Source organism: Bos mutus, chromosome 14, assembly GCF_027580195.1.
Source record: "Bos mutus isolate GX-2022 chromosome 14, NWIPB_WYAK_1.1, whole genome shotgun sequence".
NCBI lineage: Eukaryota > Metazoa > Chordata > Mammalia > Artiodactyla > Bovidae > Bos > Bos mutus.
Genome location: NC_091630.1, coordinates 78,654,241 through 78,682,085, shown reverse-complemented (window position 1 = coordinate 78,682,085; position 27,845 = coordinate 78,654,241). Strand labels below are relative to the sequence as shown.

The 27,845-nt window shown below is 51.0% G+C and overlaps 1 protein-coding gene across 4 annotated transcripts in view; it reads right to left on the bottom strand.

The window, feature by feature from the left end:
- CYRIB (CYFIP related Rac1 interactor B) overlaps positions 1 to 27,390 on the bottom strand; it is a 148,330-nt gene extending 120,940 nt beyond the window's left edge. The window contains exon 1 of one of the 4 annotated variants that reach the window (XM_070382777.1): positions 27,310 to 27,390. In XM_070382777.1, coding sequence (XP_070238878.1) covers positions 27,310 to 27,382 — 73 coding nt within the window. In that variant the 5' untranslated portion in view covers positions 27,383 to 27,390. Of the gene's footprint in view, positions 1 to 2,965; positions 3,039 to 27,074; positions 27,093 to 27,309 lie in introns of those variants that run through there. The other 3 variants (XM_070382781.1, XM_070382780.1, XM_070382778.1) reach the window with 3 other exon arrangements.
- Between the last annotated feature and the right edge of the window lie 455 nt (positions 27,391 to 27,845).

The following is a 27,845-nucleotide window of genomic DNA, read 5'->3' as shown; positions in this document are numbered from 1 at the left end:
GCCACTGAGTAGCTGGGTGATCCTGGACACATTTCTTAACCTCTAGGGGCTTGGCTTCTTCAGCTGTAAACAGGGATGATGGTATTTACCACTCAGGTTTGTGGAGAAGCTTACTGAGATCAGTCAAAGGGATAAGACGGGCTCCATGGCCGGCCAGCAGGAAGTACCAACAGCTGGTAGCTATTATTCAGGTGGCAGGCACTACCCTTCTTATCATCTGCTCCACGCTCCATTTCAGACCCACAGAAGCCTCCAAACTATGCACCCTCTCATGTCCCTTCTCTTCGCACAGGCCACCCTGGGCCGGCGGACCCAGCCCACTGCCCCGGGCCTGGCCTGTCCTCTTGGGAGCACCACCCTGGAGGACCAAGTGGCTGGATTCATCACGTCATCCCCACCCCATCCTCCCCGAGTCACCCGGAAAAAAAATAAACGAGAAGTAACTCTTTCTATTCCTCATTCCAGACTTCCTGAATTTAAATCAAATATTTGCATACTCTCCAAAGCCTATAAACCTGAATTGCTCACAGGAAAAAAAAAGAAAACTTAGGTGCAAAGAGAGTAAGTGCAGGTGGTCGTGGCCTCAACGAACCTCACAGGAAAGGGCATTTGATCTGAATAACCACACAGCCCAGCTGAGGGAACGGGGTGAGCAGGAGAAAGCTGCCATTTACAGGGCCATCTTCCTGGCCTCTCTCCGGCGACCTGCACAAAAATCAATGGTGCATTCCCTCTGTGGGCGGTCCATGGAAGCCCTGGGATGGGGGGTGGGAGTGGGGCAGGGGCGTTGAGTGTGAGGAGGGCTGGGGGAGGCGGGCAAGTGAGCACCAGCTCCCCAGAGCCACCCCGAGAGCACTTACACAGGAAGTGTTGGGCTGCTTCACACCAGCATGGCTGCCCAGTTAAAATCCCGAAGGATTGACACAGGCTGGGAAAGAGGTGCTGTCCAGAGCCCAGCTCCCCGGCTGCCACACCCACCACCCAGAGCCCCCAGACGGGCCTCAGCTAGGAAAAGATGAATGTCAAGCACTGTGGAAACTTCCAGAAAGGACACTGGTGGCTGCCCAATGTTAAACATTCTGAGCATCAACCCTGGGCACAGTTCAGAGGCATGAAGAATTCAAATGACACTCTGAGGGATTCAGAAGAACAAGCCTTCAAAACACGTTTGCTGGAGGAAGAGAAGGAAAGACTGACTCACGGGCAGCGGCACCTGGGACAGGCCACGGACCCACAGCACCTCCCTCCCTCTGGGCCACTCACTCCATACAAGCCCAGGCACCAGAGCCTCAGAAGCCTCCCTGGTCAAACGAAAGGAAAGTCTGCCCTGACCTCCCACCCTAACCTACCCTAACCCTCACCAGGCAAAAGGGAACTTTGGGGCTCCTCCCTGCCCAGCCTCCAGCCCCTCTGGGATGGCATCACTGTCCTCGGGGGTACCCCATGACCCTCCTATCATGTGCCCGAGGGGCTGGCGTGTCACCCACACCACCCATGCTGGCGTGTCAAAGCATGGAGTCTTCCAGAACCAATGCTGCTTCAAGAACAAGCATGTGACCAAAACTGGCCAGTAAGAGTCCTCTCAAGGCTCAAGAATGGTCATGTGACCCTAACTGGCCAATAAGGACGTTCTCGAGCACTTTGACTGAAGTCACCAGGAAAGGGTATCCTTCTCCCATCACACAGGGCTATTCACATGAAAGGTTGAAAGCCTGACTTTACCTCACAGGGAGAGACCCCCCGAGAAACAAGGTGCAAGGAAGGCAAGGCAAAGAAACAGTGGGAGACAAAACCTGGCCAGCGTGATCTGGGCCCGTATCAGCCACCCGACTGTTTCACAATAAATGATCTTTTTCAAAACTAGGCCAGCTTGAGTTTGGTTTCTGTCACTTGGAACCCAGAGCATGGTCTGATACATTTCTCAGTGGGTGCACAAGAAGATGCTGGTTGCTACCAGACCCCGCTTCCTGCCCTGGCTGCCAGTTCATGCGACTCGGTGGCTTACTGATGGCATCTGGGAGGTTGGCTCTGGGCCCCACACCCTCTACTTTACGCAAAGAGGGCATCTCTCTCCCACTGAACCCCCAGACTCTGGTCTCTTGCTCTCCATCTCACAAGCTATGAACACCACCGGTTACCTGTTCTAATACATGGATCTTTCAGTGGCCCTATATGGCTTGAAGATCACGATGCAAGTCCCTCTAACGCATAAAGGGTTATGCTCATAAAGCTGCCATCCCAGGATGTGATGACATGAGTTCTCCAAACGAATCCTCCAGCCCAACCACGTACACCTATGCCGAGATCGCTCTCAACTCCAGGTTCCCAACCCCAAGACAGGAAGTGTCTCCAACCCATGCCAGCTGATTCCAAAAGCTCTTGCAGTACAAGGGTGACCCCTCATGTTCTGTAACCCACATCCTGCCCACTGAGGTCAAAGCCCCCACTCTTCACAGGGGTGAAGGCAATGTTGAAAGAACCTCATCAACACAGCCTCGTCCCCACAGAACAACTAACAGGACTCTCTCAAGAGCTTTCTAACACCCATCAAAGCCATAAAGTGGCTCTGAGTCAAGCCTTTGTCATGTAAATTAAAACTCCCCACCACCTCCCCAAATTTTTGTTGAAAAATCAGCCAGCTGTGTACATTTCATCCAAAGTCACAGGAAAAAAAAATCTACAGATAAAGCTTCTCTTGGCATGGAACACAAACTGACAGCATTTATAATTACAGAGAGTTCACTGCAAGAAAGATTTCAGAGGACGTCCAGTGCAATCTTCCCATTTTACAGAAGTGGAAACTGAGATTCCAAGAAGTGAAATGACAACCCGGGGTCACACAGACAGGAAGCAGAGGGGCCAGGACAAAACACCAGGTCCTCTGCTTTTTTTCCCCTCCAACAGTTTATAAATAATAACCTTACCTCCATGTACTCTGTTACAATACTAATTCATATACACTCACTTAAAACTGTGATCCATGGAGAAGTGCTGTATGTTTTGATATTTTCTGCTCTTTGCATCACATCTCGCTGAGTGTCTCAAAACAGGGTCTCTGTTTCCTGGCAGAGAGGCTGGAGCCCTCCAGGCCTGAGACTTGGTGTGGTTTCTCACCCTCTCCGCTGCCCGTAAACAACGCCAACAGGGTCAACACAGAGAGTAACAGCTGCTGGTTGTGCAATAAGAGGCCACCTCTACTTCCTAATGTGGCCTGGGTGAGGAGGTAGGGGGTGCGCTTTGTAAAAGTGTCTCCCCTCCCCTGGACCCAGCAAATTTGCCTGAGGACATGTTCATCACTCAGTGTGGTTTGTTTTGTTCTCCGTACATCCCGTGCATCTCTAAAGAAAACTCCTCTTGTGGGGTAACAAAGATTTCAGAAACAGCCTGGGGCTCGAATTTCTGGCAGCTCGTTTCACTCACTGTGTGACCTTAGGCAGGTCACTTCACCTCTCTGAGCCTCAGTTGCCTCGTCTTCAAAAAATGGCAGAAACATCATGCACAGAACAGAGTCGGAATCCCTTGAGCTCTACTCGAGGCCGTGGCTACTCGGCAGACCCAGGTCATCACCCTGAATTCCCAGAGCCTTTCTCCTCCTGCTGCCCGTCAACTGCTCAGCACACAGGCCACGATCATCCTCTAACTCAGCCCCGCCAACGCCACAGCATCCGCACCTGCCTCTCGTGCAGGGTCAGGCCCTAGTGTCTGCCTTCCTGCCTGGGGACTAACCACTGCTTGGTCCGAAACCCCCCAAGGTCCTGCTGGCTCCAGGGCCCAAACTCGACAACCTGGTCACCCCAAACTGGCCAAGACGCCCCACTGTCAAGTTTCTCCTCCAAGGCCTGAAAACCTCTCCCAGTCGCCATAAAATTACTCAATTTTTCCCTTGTGGGATCAGATGGAATTTAAAGTAAGTCACTGAAGTCTATACAGCCCTTCCCGCACAGAATATGGAATGCCTGCGAGACTTCCTCCCCATCTCTGCCCCCAAATCAAGCCAGTGTTCTATTCACTGCTGTCACTGAGGAAGCGGGAGGGGTCCACCTGCCCAGCAAGCCCAGACAGAACGATCAGGCTTTCCATCTGGCTCTCATCAATCCGTCCTGCTGTCCCCCACGACAGGGTCAGGGCCTCTCACCCCCCAACTCCCTCCGGGCAGACATCTATCTATAGACGGAACCCTGTGTCTGCCCCCAGTTCCATCCACCGAGTCTGGGGAGTCTAGACAGGTTCCGATGAGGGGAAACAGAACTTCCAAGCAGAAGCTGGAACGGAGTTGGTGGGGAGAGGGGGGCAAGTATGTGCTAATGTGTGGCCAATCTGCTTGGGGTAAAAAAGAAAGGCGTGGATCCACCTGCCAGTGCAGGGGACGCAGGTTCAATCCCTGGTCTGGGAATATCACACATGCTGCAGGGCAACTAAGCCCATGTGCCCCCACCATTTGAGCCCATGCTCTAGAGCCCGGGAGCCACAACTACTGAAGCCCACGTGCCCTAGAGCCAGTGCTCCGCAACAAGAGAAGTCACTGAGATGAGAAGCCCATGCGTGGCAACAGAGCAGCCCCCTCTTGCCACAATTAGAGAAAGTCCGTGTGCAGCAATGAAAACCCAGCACAGCCAAAAATAAACAAACAAAAAAGAAAGGGACCTGCAGCAACCTGGATGGACCTAGCGATTATCATACTAAGTGAAAGAGGCCAGAGAAACACAAATATCACATGATATTGCTTATATATGGACTCTAAAACAGTCGGACACGACTGAAGCGACTTAGCAGCAGCAGCAGCAGCAAACAGTGATACAGAAATAGACCCCCACACACAGAAAACAAACTTATGGTTACCAAAGGGGAAAGCAGGGGAGGAATAAATTAGGTGTTTGAGATTAACATACATACACTGCTATATACAAAATAGATAACCAACAAAGACCTACTATATAGCACAGGGAACTGGATTCAATATTTTGTAATAACCTATAAGGAGAAAGAATCTGAAAACAAATACATATAACTGAACCACTGCTGTATCCTTGAAACTAACAACACTGTAAATCAACTATAATTCAATGTAAAAAATAATAATGATAAAAGAAGAAAGGATATCGAGTTAACCCTTCAATTCACTCAGTGAATTTTCTGCCTGAACTTTCTGCCTCATTGTTTATATTAAAATATAAATATCATCAGGTCTCATCCAATGCCAAATCCCCAAATTTTTACAAATGCCCAAAACAAACCTGGTGATACAAGAATGTAGGATGGATCAAGGATCAGGAATCAGAACCACAACAGACTATTAATAATAATTTCTTGAGTAGTGGGGTTTATACTGGGAGTGGGTGGAGGAGAGTCATCATGAACTGTTGGTGGGAATGAAAAATAGTGAAATCCCTTTGGAAACCTGTTTGTCAGCTTCTCAAAAAGTTAAATATAAAAATCCACACAACCCACCAAATTCCACTCCTAGGCATCTACCCAGGAGAAATGAAAACCCACATTCACAAAGGCTAGCACACGCATGTTCATAGCAGCATTAATCCTAACAGCCCCAAACTGAAAGCAACACACACGTTCATCAGCTGGTGAGTGGAGAAATGATGTGATGTACTGCACGACAGCATATTTTTCTACAATCAAGAGGACTGAAGTACTAGCATCAACAATGTGGATGAACCTCAAAAACTTTATACCCAGTAAAAGAAGCCAGACACAAGACATCATATCTTCCATTTACACCTGCTGTTGTTGTTCACTCACTAAACCATGTCTGACTCTTTGCAACCCCATGGACTGCAGCACGCCAGGCTTTCCTGTCCTTCACTATCTCTTGGAGCTTGCTCAAATTCATGTCCATTGAGTTGGTGGTGCTATCTAACCATCTCATCCTCTGCAGCTCCCTTCTTCTTCTGCCTTCAATCTTTCCCAGCATCAGGGCCTTTTCCATTGAGTCAGTTCTTCCACTTACATAAAGTGTCCCAAAGGCAAGTTTATAGACATTTATACAGAAGTACAGGTACAAAATCCGCCCGCAATGCAGGAGATCCCAGTTCAATTCCTGGGTTGGGAAGATCTGCTGGAGAAGGGATAGGCTACCCGCTCCAGTATTCTTGGGTTTCCCTGGTGGCTCAGACGGTAAAGAATCTGCCTGCAATGTGGGAGACCTGGGTTCAATCCCTGAGTTGGGAAGATCCCCCGGAGAAGGGAACGGCTACCCACTCCAGTATTGTGGCCTGGAGAATTCCACAGACTATACAGTCCATGGGGTCGCAAAGAGTTGGACACAACTGAGTGACTTCCACAGGTACAAAAGTAGATTATTAGTTACCTGGGGTTGAGGACAAAGATTATTTGTAAAGGGACATGAAGGATCTTATCAGGGTGATGAAAGTGTTCTAAAAACTATATTATGGCCATGGCTGCACCTTTCAGTAAAATAACTAAAAAACTCACTGAAATGGGTAGACTTTAGATACATAAAATATACCACGCATTGGTTTCCTATGGCTGCTCTAACAAATTACCACAGATGTAGTAGCTTAAAATACAGACGTACTGTCTTATAATTCTGGAGACCAGAAATCCAGAATGGGCTTCGCCTGGCTGAAATCAGAACCAGGCTTTCTCCAGAAGTTCCAGTGGATTGTTCTCCCTTTCCTGGTGGCTGCGGGTACCCTGTGATTTGTAGCTTCAAACCGGCTTCAAAGCCAGCAGTGTCAGCATCTTCAAATTTCTGATTCTGACCCTCTGTTTCCATCATCAAACCTCCTTCTCCAACCCTCACCCTCCATTTTCCTCTAATAAGTCCCACCTGGATAATCTGGAAAGAGCTTCCCATCTCAAGATCCTTGGTCCCATCAGCAAAGTCCCTTTGTAAGGTAAGTATTCACAGGTCCTGGAGATTAGGACCTGGACATCTCTGATTCTAACACATACCTCAGTAGAGCTGTCACGAAAACAAATAAAAATAGCCCATGCAGGATGTGGCCAGCATGTAGGGCTCGTACAGCATGTAGGGCTCGTACAGGTGACCTTCCTAGAAACCCCACTGCTGAAGAAGCCCTCAAGAGCCCTGTCCTAGGGCAGCTCATAGGAACTGAAAGGGTCCTCACTTTGGCCTCAAATCTAAGAGGGAACGGGACAAGAGAACAATAAAGCCTGGCGAGAAGACCCGGATCATCGGTCAAGTTCTAGATGAACGAGAGGATGAAGAGGGGAGAGTGGCATAAACGCCTGTAGTTTCCACTGAGTTGACCCCCGCCCTGGTCCTCCCCACTCACTGCTGATTCTAAAGAAAAAGTTTCATGTCTGCACAAATGTGAGCGTTTTGGTGTTCTGAAATTTCCATCTCACTGATTATTTTAAGAGAACCTAAATTAAGTTAGTCCCCAGACAATCTCTGATATTGACAAGCATTTAAATCAATACATACGGAGCCATCAGAGTTGCACCCTCAGCAAATACCTGGACCAGACTGTCCTTATCAAGGTAACAGAAGGCAGCGACCAGCATGGACCCTGTGGAAGCACGTGGCAGCCTGATGCCTTCTCTCCCTTCACGCCTTACAGTGGTCACCTCTCTGCCTAGTCTTCATCAAGGTTATGGCCCTTCCCAGCATTTGAAAATGGCTTTTTCTTCCCTGTTTCTTCTACTAGGCTGTGTGCTGCCGTGTGGTTAACACAGTGTGGGCGCACGCGCGCGCACACACACACACACACACGAATGAAAAAACAGGCAAAGAATAAGACGTGTTTAAAGAAACAACAGGCTCAAGAGCTGAAATGAAAACTCCAAAGGATAAACATTTCCTCTCTTTGGTTCTGCACCCCTACGCCCTAGCACAGTGCCTCCTGGCACTCAGCACGTGCTCAGTAAATACCAGCTAAAGGGATGAACGGCCAGGAAGCCCCTGGTCGCCAGGATTAGGGACTCTTGATCTCTGCACTCCTGTGTCTACGAGCACAACGCCTGATACACAGTAGGTGGCCCAGTGTTTATACACCTGACCTGCAGAAGACTGGGTCTTCGAGGAATGGGATCGGGCTGGGTGGTGTCGACACCACAAAAAGGGAGGCAGGAGACAGGGAGCCTCCAGAGCAAGCTCACCCACCTCCCATAATAGGGGTGGGGTGCCCCACTCTGCCTCAGTGGTATCTGTCAGTCAGAGTTACTGGTTACAGACAACAGAAAAGAAAAAAAAAAGGAATTTGATGAGAAAATTAGGGGAAGCTCCCAGAATTCCAGGCAGGCTGGAAAACCAGTCTGGGATAAAGGAGCAGGGGAGACTGGGCCAAGGACATGCCAAGGGATGTCTGCTTAGGGTATTCCTGACTGTGAGGAACCTCTAACTCCCCTGCATCACTGCTGCACTCAACCTGGAATCTAAGCCACACGGCCACTCAGAGGCCACATGCCACAGCCCAAGCAGCTAAATGTGGGAAAAAGAACATCTACTCCACCTTGGTTGCTGCTGGGAGTCAAAGCTCCATTCCCCTGCAAGATTTACATCTTGGGGGTTCCCCCAGACAGGAAGGTGGGAAGGATGCTGAGATATAGAAAATACAGAAAATGCCCATAAGACACAGCAATTCACCGAACTCCTGCAGACCCACGAGGCCTGTCTCACCATAACTGGTCCACAGAGTGGACCCAGGGGCTCCCAGGGTGGAGGAAGTGAGAGAGGCCACTGACTGTCTACCCAGCCTCAGAGCCAAGTGTGAACAAAGGAAGTGTTTCTTCATTTCTCACCACAGAGAGCAAGTGTCAAGCAGAATTTCATGCATCTGCTATTGCAAAACCCCTAACAGAGCAGCACAAGGTCACTTCCAGAAACACCCCTTTCTCTCTACCCCATAAAGACATTCGGCTTCAGCTACATCCTGGGTAACTTCATTGGCATAAACTGAGATTGAGTATGTCAAGGCTGTATACTGTCACCTTGCTTATTTAACTTCTATGCAGAGTACATAATGAGAAACGCTGGGCTGGAAGAAGCACAAGCTGGAATCAAGACTGCTGGGAGAAATACCAATAACCTCAGATATGCAGATGACACCACCCTTATGGCAGAAAGTGAAGAGGAACTAAAAAGCCTCTTGATGAAAGTGAAAGAGGAGAGTGAAAAAGTTGGCTTAAAGCTCAACATTCAGAAAACGAAGATCATGGCATCTGGTCCCATCACTTCATGGGAAATAGATGGGAAACAGTGGAAACAGTGTCAGACTTTATTTTTCTGGGCTCCAAAATCACTGCAGATGGTGACTGCAGCCATGAAATTAAAAGACACTCTTTGGAAGGAAAGTTATGACCAACCTAGATAGCATATTCAAAAGCAGAGACATTATTTTGCCAACAAAGGTCCGTCTAGTCAAGGCTATGGTTTTTCCTGTGGTCATGTATGGATGTGAGAGTTGGACTGTGAAGAAAGCTGAGTGCCGAAGAATTGATGCTTTTGAACTGTGGTGTTGGAGAAGACTCTTGAGAGTCCCTTGGACTGCAAGGAGATCCAACCAGTCCATCCTAAAAGAAATCAGTCCTGGGTGTTCTTTGGAAGGACTGATGCTAAAGCTGAAACTCCAGTACTTTGGCCACCTCATGTGAAGAGTTGACTCATTGGAAAAGACTCTGAAGCTGGGAGGGATTGGGGGCAGGAGGAGAAGGGGACGACAGAGGATGAGATGGCTGGATGGCATCACTGACTCGATGGATGTGAGTTTGAGTAAACTCTGGGAGTTGTTGATGGACAGGGAGGCCTGGCATGCTGTGATTCATGGTGTCGCAAAGAGTCGGACATGACTGAGCAACTGAACTGAACTGAGGTTCATTCATTCATTTGTTTGTTCATTTATTCAGCGAACGGTTTCAAGATCCAGATGTGCCAGGCCTCCTGCTGGGTTCTAGGGTTACAGAGATGAATCAGTTATCATCCTCGGCTTCCAGAAGTTCAGCTGGCTAAAGGAAAGGATAAAAAGCAAGCAAGTTCTGCACTGGGGATGGCAAATGTATGCAGAATTAGTGATCTGAATATAAGCTAAGCTAAAGACATTTTTTTTAGCAATTGCTGGGCATCACTCCATTTATAAAACACACACACACACACACACAATGAGCTACTTCCTGAGTCAGCCACTAGCCCTAGGACCTAGCCCAAGAACAAGATCTGTATGTCCAACTTTAGATCCCATTAGGAAGGGCTGCTGGCCACTTAGTTGGCTATAAATGTCCATCCTCGGACAGTCTCCATCCCTGAGTCGCGGGACAAAAGGCAGAGGCTGACACCATTACCCAGATGGCTGTGCTCTAAGGGAGATCCTAGCTCTTGGCGACAGGTGGTCCTCAGGAAGCTGGGAGATAAAGGTTGCCCTAAGTGCCCCTGCTTTACCCTCCACAAACCATAACACCAACACCTGCCCCTTGTTCTACACTTCCTGGTTATAAAACACTGTTACACTTACTTGCTCATCCATCATTCATTCTCCAAATACCTATTATGTGTGAGCTACTCTGCTTAGAGCTAGGAATCTAAAGAGTAAGAAAACACAGCCCCTACCCTTTAGGAGGCCACTTCCTCCAGGAAGCCCTCCCAGATCTCTGGCCAGGTTGTACATCCCTCACCCTAGCTCCCTGTATCACTGCCGCCTCTCTTTCCATTTCAGTTCCCCGGCTTAGATGAAAAAAGGACTCATCTACCTCCGACACCACCGTTTCCCCCCCAGGGCCTCGTATGGTGTCTGACACAGTGGAGGCAGAATAAATGCCTTGAGGAAGCCCCAGTGGGAACAGCTGAGAAGATAGAGGAGAAACTGAAACCCAGGGGGCAGGGCAAGCTGACTCTTTAGGTAAGAGTCTGGCATTATCCTTCCGCCCTTTGGTTTCTAGATCAGGAAGTCTGTCTCAGAGGGCCTGGGTGACTTGCCCAAGATTCCTGTTCATACAACTAGCAGAGCCCTTAATCGCACGCTCTTCATATCAGTTTCCAGACCGACTGGACACCCCAGGCAGCTGCTGGCTCACTTTGTCCCCAGCGGTCACAGTTTCATCTGCCCTCCTGTGACCAGCTTGTTGTTGGCACCTGCAGTACTCTTCACCCTCCCCAGAGCACTGTTCTAAGATACAAGGAGAGAGGAGTCTGTGATTAAAACAAAGAAACGGATTTCTAATGATGGAATGTCGGGTACTCATTTATTCATTACACAAATATTTACTGAACACCCACGGGACGCTCTAGAGGTGAAGAAGCAGGAGTCAACACAGGCAAAAATCGCTGCTGCCCGCTAAGGTGTGATGGTGTTACAGAAAGGTGGTGTCCCTCTGGTGAATAAATGAATGGATCAAAGGTAACCTCAGGTGATCTACTGCAGGTAATGTCAATATGATGCAAGCTGACTCAGAGCACCTGACCTGCTGGGGGACGGGGAGACCACATAATTCTTAATCCCCAGGTATCTCTACTAGCTACTAGGGGATCCCCTGTCTTACTCTTTCAACAGTCACTGTACAAATAGAATGAGCCCTCTTTGCTGGCCATTGCTGGCTTCCTAATTAAAGTCAAGGATGTGTGTTTACTCAAGGTCTATAAACACAGACCCCAAAAAAATGTTTAAGAGAAAGCAGATGAAATGTGGGTAAGGACTAGCTAATAAAATCAGGGGGAAGAATGCTGGGAGTTTTCAACCATGACCGTGATTAAACAAAACTTGCGGGGAGGATGCTCTGAGGGCCAAGGTCCAGAAATGTGTGCAGAGCCTGAGTTTCCAGGGCAAAATGTAAACCATAACTTCCTGCTGAATTAATTGGTCCCCGGTGGGAGAGTCAGACTAAGTTGCTCTGGACCACGCAGCTCTTCCTGCCTCACCCCTCCCCATCTTCTACCACGAGGTTGTCACACAGCTCGACAAGACTGCATTTAAAAGTCCTGTGGACTTGCAGCTTCACTGGGGACTGTGTGTGGGCTCAATCATGTCTGACTCTCTGCGACCCCATGGACTGCAGCTCGCCAGGCTTCTCTGTCCATGGAATTCTCCAGGCAAGAATACTGGAGTGGGTGCCATTTCCTTCTCCAAGGGATATTCCTGACCCAGGGATCGAATCTGCGTCTCTTGCGTCTCCAGCACTGGCAGGAGGATCTTTTATCACCGAGGCACCTTGGAAGCCCCAGTCTCTGTTAGATTAAAAGAGGCACTTAATAAAGCTCTGCAAGGAGATCCAACCAGTCCATTCTAAAGGAAATCAGTCCTGAATATTCATTGGAAGGACGGATGCTGAAGCTGAAGCGCCAATACTTTGGCCACCTCATGCCAAGAGTTGACTCATTGGAAAAGACCCTGACGCTGAGAAGATTGAAGGCAGGAGAAGGGGACAACAGAGGATGAGATGGTTGAATGGCATCACTGCCTCAATGGACATGAGTTTGAGCAAGTTCTGGGAGTTAGTGATGGACAGGGAAGCCGGGCGTGCTGCAGTCTATGGGGTCGCAAAGAGTTGGACAGAACTGAGCAACCGAACTGAATGAAGCTCAGAAGCTGAGACCAAGAGAATGTTCACTGTCATCTGGAGGCTTCAGTCTCATCTAACCACGACACCAGACACTGGCTAAGGTCCCTTCCAATGACAGCTGCCCACAAACCGTTCTCCTCAACCCAGGCAGGAATCAGGGATGTGGAGAAGGACCTCTCCTCTGAAATCTGGGTGCAAGTCTGGCCTGAATTTGAACATGAGTGGCAGAGATGGCCAGGAGCCCAAGGATCCCCCTGGAAAGTCGATGACATCCCAGAGATCAAAGTGGGCACAATAAGGCTGACACCCTGGGCCAGCCCGAATAAAATGCTAATGAACACGTTTCCACAGTTAAAGTCAACAATGGGAGAGTCACCGATGAGGCCCAGAAAACAGTCAATGTCTTTGATTAAGTGCTGATGAAATTCCCCATCACTGCTTTAATCTGGCTCCCCAGGGAGTTTCATTGGCTTTGAGATGTTTTCAAAGAAAACGATCTTGAATATATTAATACATGATTCCCCAAGCTACTAAACAGAAAGATGGGCCCTTCTGCCTCCACCCCTTCCCCAGGGCACACAGCAGTTTCCCAGATGAGTCCTTAGTGTCAGACAATGGCAACTTTGGCTCTTTTTCTATAAAAGATGATCTTTCTCACCAGCATTTACTCTCTGCTGGTCCAGCTCCTCTATCAGAGTCTCCGTTTATCAACGACTTCGTGCATTTGAAGCTGGAGCAAACCTCCTCGGGCTGGGACCAACCTCTCTTAAAGCTAAGGTCCTGATAAATATCAAAGTGCTCTTAGCAAACTGACTTGGTTTCCATACCAGAGCAGAGTCCATCCAGAGTCAGCTCTACACCAACCTGGATTCTCAGCCATTCTGAGTATAAATTCATTGTTTAGTTGCTAAATCTATCTGACACTTTGTGACCTCATGAACTGCAGCCTGCCAGGCTTCCCTGCCCTTCACTATCTTCTGGAGTTTGCTCAAAACTCACATCCACTGAGTCAGTGATGCCATCCAACCATCTCATTCTCTGTTGCCCCCTTTTCCTCTTACCTTCTATCTTTCCCAGCATCAGGATTCTGAGCCACTCTGAGTATAAATGATCAAGAGGAAAACACACTGAAGGATGGCTCCTAAGCTGAGCCAATCCACGCCTTTGCCTATAGCTCCTTGAGTGCTGCTGCCTTTTGCACATGCTGTTCCCTTTGTCTGAAATGCTTTTCCGAGCAGTGGCCTTTAAAATTCAAACTGTCACCTTGTCTACAAAGCCTGGCTCAGACTGTCCAGGCAGTTCAGTTCAGCATGTCCTGAGTGTGCGAGCCCGGTCCTTATATGGCTAGATGCACAGAGAAGAGGAACTTCCCCTCAACTGGCTGTAGACCCTCCCAAGATAGCATCTTCAAATCACCTCTGGCTTGAAACTTTATTTTAAAAGCTTTAATCCGCATTATTTCAGATGTTAAAAAAAAAAAAAAATAAAACCACCTCTTGTGCCCACCACTCAGCTTAAGGAACAAAATGTGTGTGTGTGTGTGTGTGTGTGCGCGTGCGTGCGTGCATGCGCGCGCACACACTCAGTTGTGTCCGACTCTTTGCAACTCCATGGACTGTAGCCTGCTAGTTCCTCTATGGAATTTCCCAGGCAAGAATACTGGGGTGGGTTGCCATTTCCTCCTTCAGGGGATCTTTCTGACCCAGGGATCAAACTCAAGTCTTCTGCATCTCCTGAACTGGCAGGTGGATTCTTTACCACTAAGCCACCTAGGAAGCCCTAAAGGAGGGATGAGCCCTCAATAAATGCCCTTTTCATTCATTAGGTGTGTCTTCTGACTTCTGAATTCCCTGCTAGCCTGAAGTGCATCTGTGAGGAGGCCACCAACTGGAGCTTAAGAAAAGCCAGGACTAAGACTGAGTTCCAACTCTGGCCCTTCCCAGCTGTGCAGCCCCAGGCAAATCACTCAACCTCTCTGGGCTTCAGTTCTCTGGAAAAAAAAAATGCACTCATTCTACAAACACTCTTGGATTGAGGGCTACAGTGAAGCCTGACCTGCAGACCTCAAAGAGGAAAAGGTCCAGTTCTTGGGCTCAGTGATGCTTAGCGGCCACAACATGAACTCAAAGCACTCCACCGCTATAAGGTACTGTTATTAGACTTTAGCCTTTATTTTCTGTCAATAACAGCCCCTTTCTGACTTCTTTCCCTGCCTTGTTTTTTTTTTTATTTTTAAGGTTCAAGACACGGTGTTTGGTCAATGCAAAGCAGAACAGAGAGCCAGGAGGCTCATCTTTAATTCAGCGCCAACAACACTCAGCTGGGCTCAAACTTGGACGGAGGCTTTTTTCCCCAGTGTATCTACTCACAGAGGCCTGTTCCTCCAGTCAGCTCTCAACTATTCTCCCAGGGAGGGCTCAACCCAGGCTGGGAGGCTTGCGGGGGGCGTGGGGTGTGGACAGGAAAGGGAGATGGGTCGGGAGAGCAGGGCAGACCTAGGACAGACCCCTCCCCGCAGTCCAGAGAGCAGCCAGGGCCTCCTGGGAGGACAGGGTGACAGCACCCCCAGAGTGTGGCCCTCAGGAGAGGGACACAGGGAGGTGGCAGCCTGTCCCACTCCCGGCTTCCTCCTCCTAGAAGGATGCTCCATGACACCTCTGCCACAGAGAAGGGAAGCGGCATGAAGCAGCTGGCAGGGCTGCTCACACAGCAGAGGCAGAGCCCTGCGCCCAGCTGCGGGTTCCCAGTGCCTCCCGCCCTCTCGGCGGCAGACGACACCCACACCCTCAGGGAACAAAAACCTTGGTGTGGCCATGAGCTTCAGCTTTGCCCAAGGATGAAACCTTTTACTAAACCTCAGTTTGTATAGACTCTGGGAGTTGGTGATGGACAGTTGGCGTGCTGCGGTCCATGGGGTCGCAAAGAGTCGGACATGACTGAGTGACTGAACTGAACTGAACACCAGATAGGCCACCCGTTAGAAGCTGAACTACATCTCCTGGCTGATAAGGATTAAATGAGATGACAGGCCCAGGCAGAAACCTCTCCCACCACCGGCTTTTTAGCTGTTCTGTTCTAGTCCTGACTCTCGAAAGGGCGAGGATGAGGAACCAGCGTGACTCAGCTCTGCGGCTCAGGGTTCAGCGAGCAGCAGGAGCTCCTTTCATCTGGACAGAGCAGTACAACTGCCTGATTCACCTTTCGCTTCCTCTGGAAGGTACCGGGCCCAACAGGAGAAGAGAGGAGGAAGGGAGTGGAAAAAACAAGGGCTTTTCTGGACATCAACAAATAGCTGTTGGGCTTCCCTGGTGGCTCAGTGATAATCCGCCTGCCAATACGGGGTACATGGGTTCAATCCCTGATCTGGGAAGATCCCACATGCCGTGGAGCAACCAAGCCCGTGAGCCACAACAAGAGAAGCCACAGTATTGAGAAGACCAAGCACTGTACCCGGAGAGTAGCCCCCGATCGCCGCAAGTAGAGAAAATCCTGCAGCGACGAAGACTCAGCAAACCAATAAATCAAATTATGTAAAAAATAAAAATAAATTGCCATGATTGCCCAGAAAGGTTGATAAAGGAAGGACCCAGCTGGCCACTAGCAAGAAGATACACCTGCCTTCGCAGGATGACACGGCTCCCAGACATCCAGGCAGGGTGGCAGGGCATCCACTGGGTTTTCTCCTGAACGAGCTCTTAGGAACATTCCAGTCTCTGCACGTCAGCAGGTGCATCTCAGGTGCTATTTGACCTCCCCACCCCCGCTCTGACTGAGTGGCACCCCGTAACACACAGGAGAGTAAGCTCGAAGGTGGAATCAAACCCTCCCTCCTGCCCCACTTAATATGATCAGGAACAAGAAATCAGGTTCCTTTTCTTTGCATTTTAAATGTCTGAGGTCTTGAGACGAAGATCAGTTTAGCTGGAGAGAAGCATTTTTCAATCCCATCCCCAGCCATGATCCTGGAAGGGGGGAGGGTCCCTGGGGGAAGAGGGTGACGGGACATTCAAAAGGTCACACCCCTCGACTATTCCTCATTTACTTCTGAGAGGGAGAGGGCAAGGGTGAAGTCAGAAATATGCAAATTCGCTTTTCTACACTTCCTCTGCATTTCACCATTGAAACTTTGAGAAACACCACTTGGGAAAGAGAGAGTTCCACTGGGGGAGGGAGAAGGGCCTTAAGGCGGTGGGGTCATCTCTGAAGGTCGGAGCCCCCTAGGGCCCAGGACACCCTGTCAGATCAACTCCAGGATGGGGTGCTCAACCACAGACATGGGCTTCCCTGGTGGCTCAGTAGATAAGAACTCACCTGCCAATGCAGGGGACACAGGTTCGATCCCTGCCCCGCGAAGATTCCACATGCCGTGAAGCAACTAAGCCTACAAGCCACAACTACTGAGCCCGAGTGCCTAGAGCCTGTGCTCAGCAACAAGAGAAGCCACCGCAATTAGAAGTCCATGCACCGCAAGTAGAAGAGTACCCCCCTGCTCACTGCAAACAGAGAAAAGGCCTCACAGTAACAAAAAACAAAACACTGATTCAGGCTCCACTAGGCCAGAAGTTGTGTCCTTCCCATCTACTGGGTCTCCCACACTGCAGCTGGACCCCCTAAAACTCTCCAAAGTTAACAGCACTCAAGCCGGCGAGACCCCTAGAATAATTAATTATGAACATATACGTGTAATACGTGGAGTGCCACTGGGTCAGGACATCTACACGTTCTCAATCTATCACAAGGTACAAGGGAAGCGTATCTCATGTTCATTTCATTAGCCATATTCAACTGTACTCAACAGTATATCCAACTATGCTCAAAGGCCCACAAATTTTTTTAAGAAACTTGAATGAAAGTGTACTTTGCCTCTTTATGTGTATTTATTTTTGGAGATATTATACACTGTGTACAACTGTACACTACTGTTTGCATGATATGTTCACACACACAGATTACTGCACAGCATCACATATACAAAATCACACGTGTGCAAACGATCCTTCGGGGCAAATTCTCCTGAGAGTGTCTCCTAATTCACCACGGAGTTCTGCCTGCTGGGTTGACTCCTGGACTTCATGACTGAGATGTGACTCTTATGTTTTTTTCTCCTTTGGTGCTTTTGAGTCTTGAAGGGTGTGTCTGTCTGATAGGAACTAGCAGAAAATCAGTTTCGGGTTAGAACAGGAAACTGGGCCTCCAAGGCTGGTAAGCACTGGGAAGGCCACGGTGGCTCTGCACCGTGGCCACTTGCCAAGGACAGGCTGTCTGGTCACAAGAACTCCTTGTTGGGCCATGAGCTGGCCATGTGGGGCTTTCACCTCCCTGGTCTGATGGCTCATTCTTTCAGTGAGTGGTGCAGATGACTTCCATGTTCCTGTGCGACTCTGGGCAACTCATATCATCTCTCTGGGCCTTCACGGGCCGTCTGAACAAGTTCCCACCTTGGATGAGAATCAGAGCTTCCTACATGAGGTTACACTGTGTTGAGATAGTGACCTCCTCAGCACTTGGGGCGGGTGGCCCTGGGGTCAGCCACCTCCAGGCAAGAGATGCTTCCTCTTTCACTGCCCAACCCAGGCTTACAAATTCTGTTTTCCTGCATGGGTGGTGGCCTGAAAAAGCCCGAGAAGGATGGGACTAGGTGATCTCCAATGTCCTTTCCATCTTACACCAACTGCCCCACCCCCAGCAGTTAGAATCAGGTGGTATTCAGGCAAAAGATTCTGCTACGTGGGGGTTCCTCTAACTGGGTGACAAGGCATCAGAATTATCTGAGACTGTATGTTTTAAAATGTGGATTCCTGGACTTCCCTGGCGGTACAGTAGATAAGAATCCGACTGCCAATGCAGGCCACGGGTTTGATCCCTCATCTGGGAAGATTCCACATGCCTCGGGGCAACTGAGGCCATGTACCACAACTACTGAGCTCGCGTGCCTAGAGCCTGTGCTCTGCAACAACAGAAGCCACCTCAGCAAGAAGCCCAGGCGCTGCATCTAAGAGTAGCCCTCACTCGCTGCAACTAGAGAAAGCCCACACACAGCAACAAAGACCCAGAACAGCCATAAATAAATAAATAAATAATTTAAAAAAAAAGAAAATGTGGACTCTTGATTCTCCCACCCAGGAAGCTTAAACATACCCAATTTATAGTTAGATAAAAGAAATACTGGGGAAAAGGAAACACAGGCATAGACTATTCTGGCAAATTCACACACTGAAAATGGATGGGAGTGTGGGACTACCATGAGCAAGCAATTCATCCGGTACCCACCTTATTGTCTCAAGTCTACAATGACCCAGGCTCCAAAACCGGGGCTTTCCTTTCCTATTCGACCATCTACCCCAAAGCCTGAACCCACAGCACACTTCCTTCACCCAGATCTTTGTCTTGTGGGGGGTGCATATGGACAGAGGAATGTGCCACACGTCCCAACAGCAAATGCAACAAGAAGTGTGTTAATAGCACAAGTCAATTTCACACTGAAATTTACCAAAAATCTCACTATTCAAATAAGCCCAAGTAATCTATAATTGTAAGAGCAATTTATAAATCCTCAACTTCCTGGGCTGACAAGTTCACAGAAGGTAGCTCTCACCAGTGATGGTTGGCAGGGTGCCTAGCACAAGGCGACATTCCCTTAGAAAACCACCTCTGTCTTCCAGCAACACCAAACAGCATCCAGCCGCAGCAGCCTGCTCCCTAGAAGACAACTCCCTTTGTAGGACTTTCGTCATGCTCGAGGTACACTCAGAAGAAACAGTAGGTGGGGACTTCCCTGGTGGTCCAGTGGTTAAGAATCCCCCTGCCAACGCAGGGGACATAGGTTCAATCCCAGGTCCGGGAAGGTTTCACACGCCGAGCAACAACTAAGGCCGTGTGCCGTGACTGCTGAGCCCATCCACTACAGCGACTGAAGCCTGCTCGCCCTAGAGCCTGTGCCCCACCAGAGAAGCCAGCGCAATGAGAAGCCTGCACACGGGGCAGCCCCCCTCGCTGCAACCAGAGAAAGCCCTCACACAGCAATGAAGACCCAGCACAGCCAAAAATAATAAACAAATAAAACTTTAAAAAACAACAACAGTAGGTGACAGTGAAGCTGGCAGAGATAGTGCTTTGAATTCCAGCTCTGCCTATGATTAACCTCTAAGTGTTCTCTGTTTCCTCCTCTAGAAGGTGGAGATAATATGACCTAACTCGCAAAGTTACTGTGAAGGTAAGAACCACCACCTGCAAAGTATACATTGTCCATGCTCAATAAGGGAGAGCTGTTGTCATCACAAGGGAGACCAAAAGACCCCAAAAGCCCAAAATCACAAACCCCCCCATGTGAATTTACGGGAGCCCTGTCACCCGGGAGGTCCTTGCCTGGGCCATAAATGCCACACCAAGTGTCGGAGACGCTGTCTCGCTCCCCACCTCCCGCGCTCCCCTCCCCGCCCCTGCAATCACCCCACTGCTCCGTCCTCTGATGCCCACCCTCAAACCCAGCTAGAGAGCCTCTCCGATTCCTGAAGGACAGGGTGGGCTTGGAGGGGCTGGGTTCTGATGAGCCCAAGGAAACAATCCAAACCCTGCCTTCTTAAGCTGCTCAGGCCCTTACGGACTTGTGTGGGGTGGCCGGGGGACACAGAGCATTTATTCCCTCCATGGACCCATCCCGGGGCCCAGCACATAGTAGGTACTCACTTAGTGACCCCTGTTGAAGAGCAGGAGGGATCTGCTTTCTCCACAGTGAACTGAACACCCAATAGCTATGAAGGCATGTTCAGAAAAGACTATGAAATACCTCTCAGCTTCGGTTCACGGCCTGCTGGATCTACAGGCACCCGCTGGTTGTCCCTGGGGCCCCTCGGAGCTCAGGGAAGTGCACAGAACTAGGGTTCAGGGGAGCAGGGCAGACATTTTAGGATGTTATTGGCCAAGTTTCACTTCCTTGCTGTCTTCTGTATTTTACTTCACCTCTGGTTTTGAGCAAAGCTGGGGCCAGGCCAGCACACAAGCTGGCAGTGGAGACCTCTGCTGGGCTGCTCGCTCCTCCTCCCTGAGTCCCAGCAGATGGCAGTCCCTGAGGCTGAGACCAGACAGGGGACTTGATTCCTAAGCACCTGTGAGGTGCCAGGCCCTACGCCAGGCAGAGGCAGCCAGGCTCCCACTGAAGAGCCACAGCAAGCTGCACAACTGGCCCTGGGGTGCCGGGGCACGTGAGGCAGTTTGCAGACGACTCCACACTCAGGGAGTCGTGAGTGAACCAAGAGGTACCAGGTCGCGAGGTCCATGGCTCTTTCCCCTTTCAAAGGACACCCCCAAAGGTGCCAACCTCTCGGTTTTGCATTAAGGCACTACAGCAGTTTGAAAGTATCTTACAGAAGTACCTACCCTTGGGACTTCCCTGGCAAGTCCAGTGGCTAAGGCTCCTTGCTTCCAGTGCAGGGGGCAAAGGTTCAATCCCTGGTCAGGGAATAAGATCCCACATGCTGCACAGTACAGCCACAAGATTAAACAAAACAAAAAGAAATACTTGCCCTCCTATCAAATCCATATCCCATGGATACACCAGAAGGTTACGGTCCTGACCTGAAATCAGCACTGGACAAAGCAGTTCCTGCCCAGCTGTGACTACGTCCTTGCAGGGAGGGGGTGTCTTCTTGGAGTCTTTCTATTGATACCAGGCACTAGGCTAGCAGCTTGTCCAGACATCATCATTTAGCCCTCCAAACAACCCTGAGAGGAGGTGTTACCAGCCCAGCTCTGTCCCAGGCGGTTCTGGCTCAGCAAGGTCACACAGCTACTGCGCAGCAGGGCCAGGGCACCTCAGCTCCACAGTCCAGCAGTATTTGCTGAGTGGGCGCTGGGTTTAAATTCCAGAGAACTCCAAGTGGCCAGACAGGGCCCATCCCAGTAGACTACTTGAGCAAGTGAGCCAAGGATGGAGCTTTTCTGCTCTTGCTGCCCTAGCCTCTTCCCATCCTCACCTCCTCTGCAGGACTGTGGCACTGTTCCTCCCCATCCTGGTCTGAGGATGCTGACCGAGGAGGGGAGAGGAGGCCACGTGTCTCTGCCAGGCTGTGCGACTTCAAAGCCTTCACTTTTCCCTTGTTGGATCTTCTTTTCCACTGTGGGTTTAAGGGCTTGCTCCCCTGCCCAAGGAAGGTCAGGAACAGAGATATCTTCCGTGCCGGGGAAGGATGTCCAGCCACCACCCCCCTTGGCCTCAGAGCCCAGCACTAAGGCAGCCCCAAGGTACTCACGGGCAGATGCTCGGGAGCCAGGAGACCTGGGTTCCGGTCCTGCGTTTGCCTCTTGGGCAAGACACTTCCCCCTGCGGATCCCAGTTCCCTCATTGGTTTAATTAATAGTACGGGGCCCCTGCAACTCTGAGCACGCGGTTCCCGCAACTCTGAGCACACGGTTCCCGCTCAGTCCTTCCCAACAGCATCACGTGTGAAGGCTGCCACACTCACCCTGCCTCCCTCTCTTCCCTCCCCGACTCCCTGCTGGGCCACAGAGCACCTCCGGGTGGGAGAAGGAGGGCTCTTCTCCACACTACCTTCAGGTCCCCACCGTCTTCTTATCGTATGACTTGGGGCACGTCTGCTTCCTCCACTAACTAAGCCATCAGCTGCCGGCAGCCTCCAGGGTCACATTCCAATTCGCATTCTCAGTGTTGGTTGGGTCCCAAGTGAATGAGAGGGTAGGGACCTCCAAGCTCTCCCTACTCAAGGCGTGGTCCACAACGCTGAGCATCATGTGGGGAAGTGTCAGAAATGCAGGCTCTCTGCCCATCTGACTCTTCAAGGGAATCCTCAGTGGATTTGGAGGACTCATATACTCCAGTATGGGACGTGCTGCAAGGTTCCCCCCAGCTCCGACATGCCCCTTCCCCACAGCCCTTGATTTCACCACCTAGATGCCTCCAGACGTGTGGGCCTTAGCAGGGATCCCTAAAATGTAGCTCACTAAATGTACCAAGGGTTTCCCTGGTGGGGCCAGGGATAAAGAACCCGCCTGCCGATGCAGAAGAGCCAGGTTCCATCCCTGGGTCGAGAAGGTCCCCTGGAGGAGGAAATGGAAATCCACTCCAGTATTCTTGCCTGGAAAATCTCACAGACAGAAAGGAGCCTGGTGGCCACAATCCATAAGATCACAAAGAGCTGGACACGACTGAGCGACTAAGCACACACACAGTTACCAAAGGACATTCACCTTAGGAGCCAGCAGCTTCACCTTCGAGAAGCCAGCAGCTAACTCACAAGCAGGATCTGAAACGTGCAGCCCCCCAGGGTGACTCCTGCCAGGTGTGACCCACTGGGCCCCTGAGTCTCAAGGAAGCCCAGCGGCTTCAAAATGTTGCAGCCCCTCCCTCAGTTCTGTGTATGAGGCTACCCCCCGGCTCCCCTCCCCCCACAACTCCCAAAAGCAGATGACTGCATGGCAGCCAATATTTAACACAGAGACAAACAGACCAGCAACCCACTGGCCCCCTCGCGGGCCCTGCATCCACGCTCAGAAAATGTCCTTCCTTTATTTTCTACTCTTGACATTTACTCAACTTCAAAAGAAAAGGAATCCTTCCAAAACACACTTTCAGGTTTTATTTTTAATAAACCCTGCGATTCCTCTAATGGCTTCAGATTATCCTAAATATTTATTAAAAAAATCATTCTCAGCATCACTTCTATAAACAAACCTCCTCAGAGACTTCGATTATTTATGAATTTATGAACGCAACGTCTCCTTTCCCTGGGGCAGATGGTAACGTGTAAGCCTTTGAAAAGGAGTTGGGGGTGGAAGGAGGAAAAATCAATGGGACAGAACATCAACTCAATGAGCTCTCAGTTTACTCTCCTTGACCGGCTCTGGTACAAGGATCTCTTCATTCAGGGGAAACACCATCCTGTGGCCAGCCAACAAGTGGTTTGGGAAAGCATGAAGACTTGAATCTAGGAAGAAGCTGTAAGCCAAGGACTTGATCCCCAGTGGGAACTGAAGCCCTGTTAACAGAGGGACATGACGATGGGACTGGGGCCCAGACAGAAAGAGCCCAGGGACGGTGGGAAAGTAATTGATATATACTGAACACCTACTATGCGCTGGGAGACTCCCCAGAGCACTTCTGCATTGATCACCACAACAACCTTTCCAGGCGGCGATTATAATTCCTCATTTGAAAGATGAAGAAGGCCCAGAGAAAGAAGAAGTATCTTGCCCAAGGTCACAGAGCTAGCAAGCAGCAGAACCAGGATGGACAGCAAGACACTCAGGCCTTCAAACCCAAACCCACACTGCCTTTGAAGTAGAAAAGGATGAGAGAGAATAGAGAATGGAGTTAACCTCATGCATCCTTGGTTACAAAGTTACTATCTTCCTTTCAACCTGGTGAGGCCAATCACCCCTTTCAAGACTGTCAAAGACTTAACTCCCAAAGTTCCACAGTGCATCAGAACTTTGCCCATTGAGAATCCAGGGGTATCGAGTCTCAGATGAAATCTGGAAGGAGTGGATGCAAAGGTTATAAGATATGAAATGAGAGTCATAAACACACGGAAAGCTCACTTTATGAGAAAGAGAGAACAAAAGAATTTTTTACCCTCAGGGATGGATAAAAAAGAGGAGTCTTTACTAAGTGCCCCAGAGGAGGAGAAAAAGAATAAAATCCACCCTTCTCCCACCCCTCCCTCAATTTCCTTCTCTCCAGAAGCTCCAATTCAAGTTAAAGAAGAGAGATGGGTCTAGCCTTTGAGATGCTTATGCTCTCTCTAGTGAAGGATCATTACTGCTGCTGTTGATAATAACAATCATTAACAATGATGGCCATTTACTGGGGGCCTGGGCCGAGAGCTTCATGCACACAACTACAAAACCATCCCATTTTACAAATGAGAACACTGAGGCACTGAGCGGGAAAGAAACGTGGTGACGTGCACAGGGGCAGTAAGAGGGGACACTGAGCTATGACTCTGGATCCTGTTTAGGAGGCCAGTGAACTAGATGAGATGGGGCAGAGACGAGGAAAAGGAAGCTCCAAGAAGGTTGTGATTTGTCCAAGGCTTCAAGCCAGCGCCAAGCTAAAGTGGGTCAGTTTTAAAGCTGAATTTTTCACTGACACAACACTGTCTCCACAATGCTCGTTGCAAGATGGTTTTGCTGGAGACAGCCAAGTCCCAGACCGCTGAAGTCACAGGACAGTGGTCTCTTCAGGAGTCCCTCCTGTCACAGGCTCTAGGTCCTGAAGTAAGAACAGAGACTGGGATTCCATGATGGGGAACCAAGACGCACTGGGGAGAAACGGCCAAAGAACAATGTCAAGGTCACCTACAGGCCAGTGCGTTGACCTTAAGGTGGAGAAAGACTGAACTTCCACAAAGAGCGAAGGAGAAACCATCACTCTTTTGTTCATTCTGTCAAAAACAAAAACAAAAAAATACTGGACACCAGCATATGCCAGACAGCCTGCCAGGCACCAGGGGAACCACAAAGGCCCTTCAGGTGGGAGCACGGTCCACGGGAAAGAGAGGGGGAGCTCAGCGGATGGAAGACCGGAGTGATGACCTTGAATCTGTGGCCTCATTGGCTGAGGGTCTCGGGCCAAGTCCTATACTTTTTCTGAGTCGTAAGATGAAAATAAAATCTCTACTTCATAGGTAACTGTGGCCACTCTACTTCTTCAAAATGAACCTGTGTGAGCTTAAACTGTAGCTGGCCACTGCACAGAGGTGCCTGCTCTTGCCTCTTAAAATAACAGCCGCACTCGAGTTCATCTCCTACCCTCCAGAAGTTGGGAAAAAGAAAAAAAAAAGCATAGCTAAGGATCCTAAGAGAGATGCACACAGGCCTGTGGGAACTGAGAAATGAAGAGAAGGAATGGCTGTCAGAGAAAGCAAAATTATCTGAAAATCTCCCAAAGGACATGCAGAAACACATCCTGAATCTTTATCTGAAGGCCACTTCCAAGTACCCCTGTATAAGAACAACCTAGCCTCCTTCAGCACACATGCTTTGCCCCTCCCCATGCCTAAAGTTTAGCAAGCATCCAGATAATGTAAATTACAACCTGCCTCGCCAAGAAAACTCAGGCCAGCTGACCACTTCTGCATGCCCCACCTAGAAGAAAACCCACCACGTTTACAGGAACCCCCAGGCCTGGGAAGTCAGCCCAGCTGTCAGCACTGGCAGCCCGCCCCAGCCAGTCATCTGGCAGTGGCAATCAAAATGATGATTCCTTTTCATTTCCACCAAATGCAATCTTCCAAGAAGAGGAGAGGCTCAGAGTTTAAGTTCCTTTTCATAAGGAGTCAATATTTTCACAGGATAATCCTTCTTGGGTAGGGGGTGGATTACAAATATCCCAGGTGGCAAAACGTGGCTCTCTGGAAACTGTGGAGAGGCTGTTACGGGGCAAGGAGGCCAAAACGTGGAACCACACCTGGCCACTCATTCACTCCTCAAAATTCACATCCACCTATTCCCTGCACGGATATCTATGTGCCCCAGGCCCCCTTTCCAGGCGGTGGGGATGCAAAAATGAAAGGGGACTGACAATGACACTTCCCATCCCTGCGCCCTCGCCAGGCCAAGAAACTCACGCTCACTTGCTGGAGGCCCAACTCAGAGCAACCCGTTTTAGAGACAGGCGCCTAAGACTCAGAGAGGGCAAGCGACTTGCCCAAGGTCACACAGCTAGCAAGTGGCCAAGCAAGGAATTAAACCCAGGTACAAAGTCCTCGTGACACTCCCCGGCGGGGCCTCCTTCCCGCTCAAGCCCTCCCCCACCAGCTCCATTTCTGCGGCAGGGTGAGGATCAAAGCCCGCCCCCCTGGGCTCCAGTAAGGGAAGTCCTCGGTTCCTCTTTCCTCCCCCCCACCCACCCTGCCCCCACCTCCCCGCCACACAGGACGTACAGGTTCGAGACCCACGGTGTGTGTGCGCAGCCCCAGGAAAGCCCTGTAGGCTGCAAGGGCATCCACCCGTTAACTTCCATTAAAAAAAAAAAAAAAAAATGATTAAAAGATAAAGAGCACAGAAAAAGCCCTCTTTAAACACGGGCGGGTGGTTACCCCAGGAGGAAGTCTTGAAGCCAATGGAGATTTTGTTCACCCCCTCCAGTTCCTCAATTCTAAAAGACTGGCCTTCCAAGCCCACAGTGGAAGTTAGCTGGGAGAGGGGGTGCAAGGCGCCCGGGGTCAGACCCTGCGCCCTCATCTGGCTCTCAGAAGGGGTCCGCCGGGGAGCAGTCACCCCGGGTACCCCCTCCCTCCGGGCGCCGCCGCGCGCTCCCCGCAGCTGGGTGGACCCGGGCGGCGGCCCCGCGGCGTGCGCCCCTCGCGTCCGCCCTCCGCAGCCCACCCGAGGCGCATCCTCCGGGAGCCCCGTCCCCGCCCCGCGCCGAGCCCCCCACCCTCGCGGCGCCCCTACTCCTAACCGCAGGACGCCCGGCGCGGCCCGGATCGCATCCCTTCCCCTCCCCGCAACCATCACGCGCGCGCCCCGCACCCCACGCCCTCCCCGGGGGCAGGTCGGCTCGCAGGGCGCGCGCGGACCAGCCGGGCGGCCCGGGCGGCGGCGCCGGCGGAGCCCGGGACACGTACCTGGCGGCCCGGGCGAGCGGCGAGGGGAGCGCGGGCGCGGGCGCGCAGGAGCCTCGGGCGCCGCCGCCGCCGTTTCCGGGTTGGCGGGTTTCACGTCACCGCCGCAGGTTTGCGAGCGGCCCCCGCCGCGCCGGCACAGCAGCAGCAGCAGCAGCGGCGGCCCCGGCGAGCGCCAGGCGAGAAATAACTATAAAAGGAAGAGACGCGTCGAGGAGGAAGAGGAAACGCCGTTTACCTTCGAGAAGCCGAGCCGCCGGCGCTCGCACAAAAGGAGGACGCCCGCCGACGCCGCCCCGTCCCCGCCGCATCGCTGGGCCGGGCGTCAGCGCGCGCGGCGCCCCGGGACCGCCCCGCGCCGGCCCCCACCCCAAAACCCGGCGGCGGGGGCGGGGGTCCGGGCCGGGGCCCGGGGTGACCTTGGGCATGTCGCGGCAGGCGGCCGAGCGGCCGCGTGGGGGGCGCTGGGGGCCGGGGGTGGGGGGCGCTCGGCGCTATCCCGGCGGCGTAGACGTGGAAACTCCTGCTCCGGGAGGCGCGGGGATGGTCCAAGGTCACAGCCCGTGCGGCAGGGCTTCCGTTCGAACCCTGAGTGCCCCCGACCTGCGGGCCAGCCTGGTTCCTAGCCCAGGGTCTGTTACCCCCTCACCTGTCCGTGGGGAAGGATGCTGGCCTGCCCGGCCCACCTGGCATTGGGGCGGTGAAAGCCGGTGCATTCAATACACTCATTCAGCCCACAAGGCATATTCACTGAGGGCCTACTGTGTGCAGCTA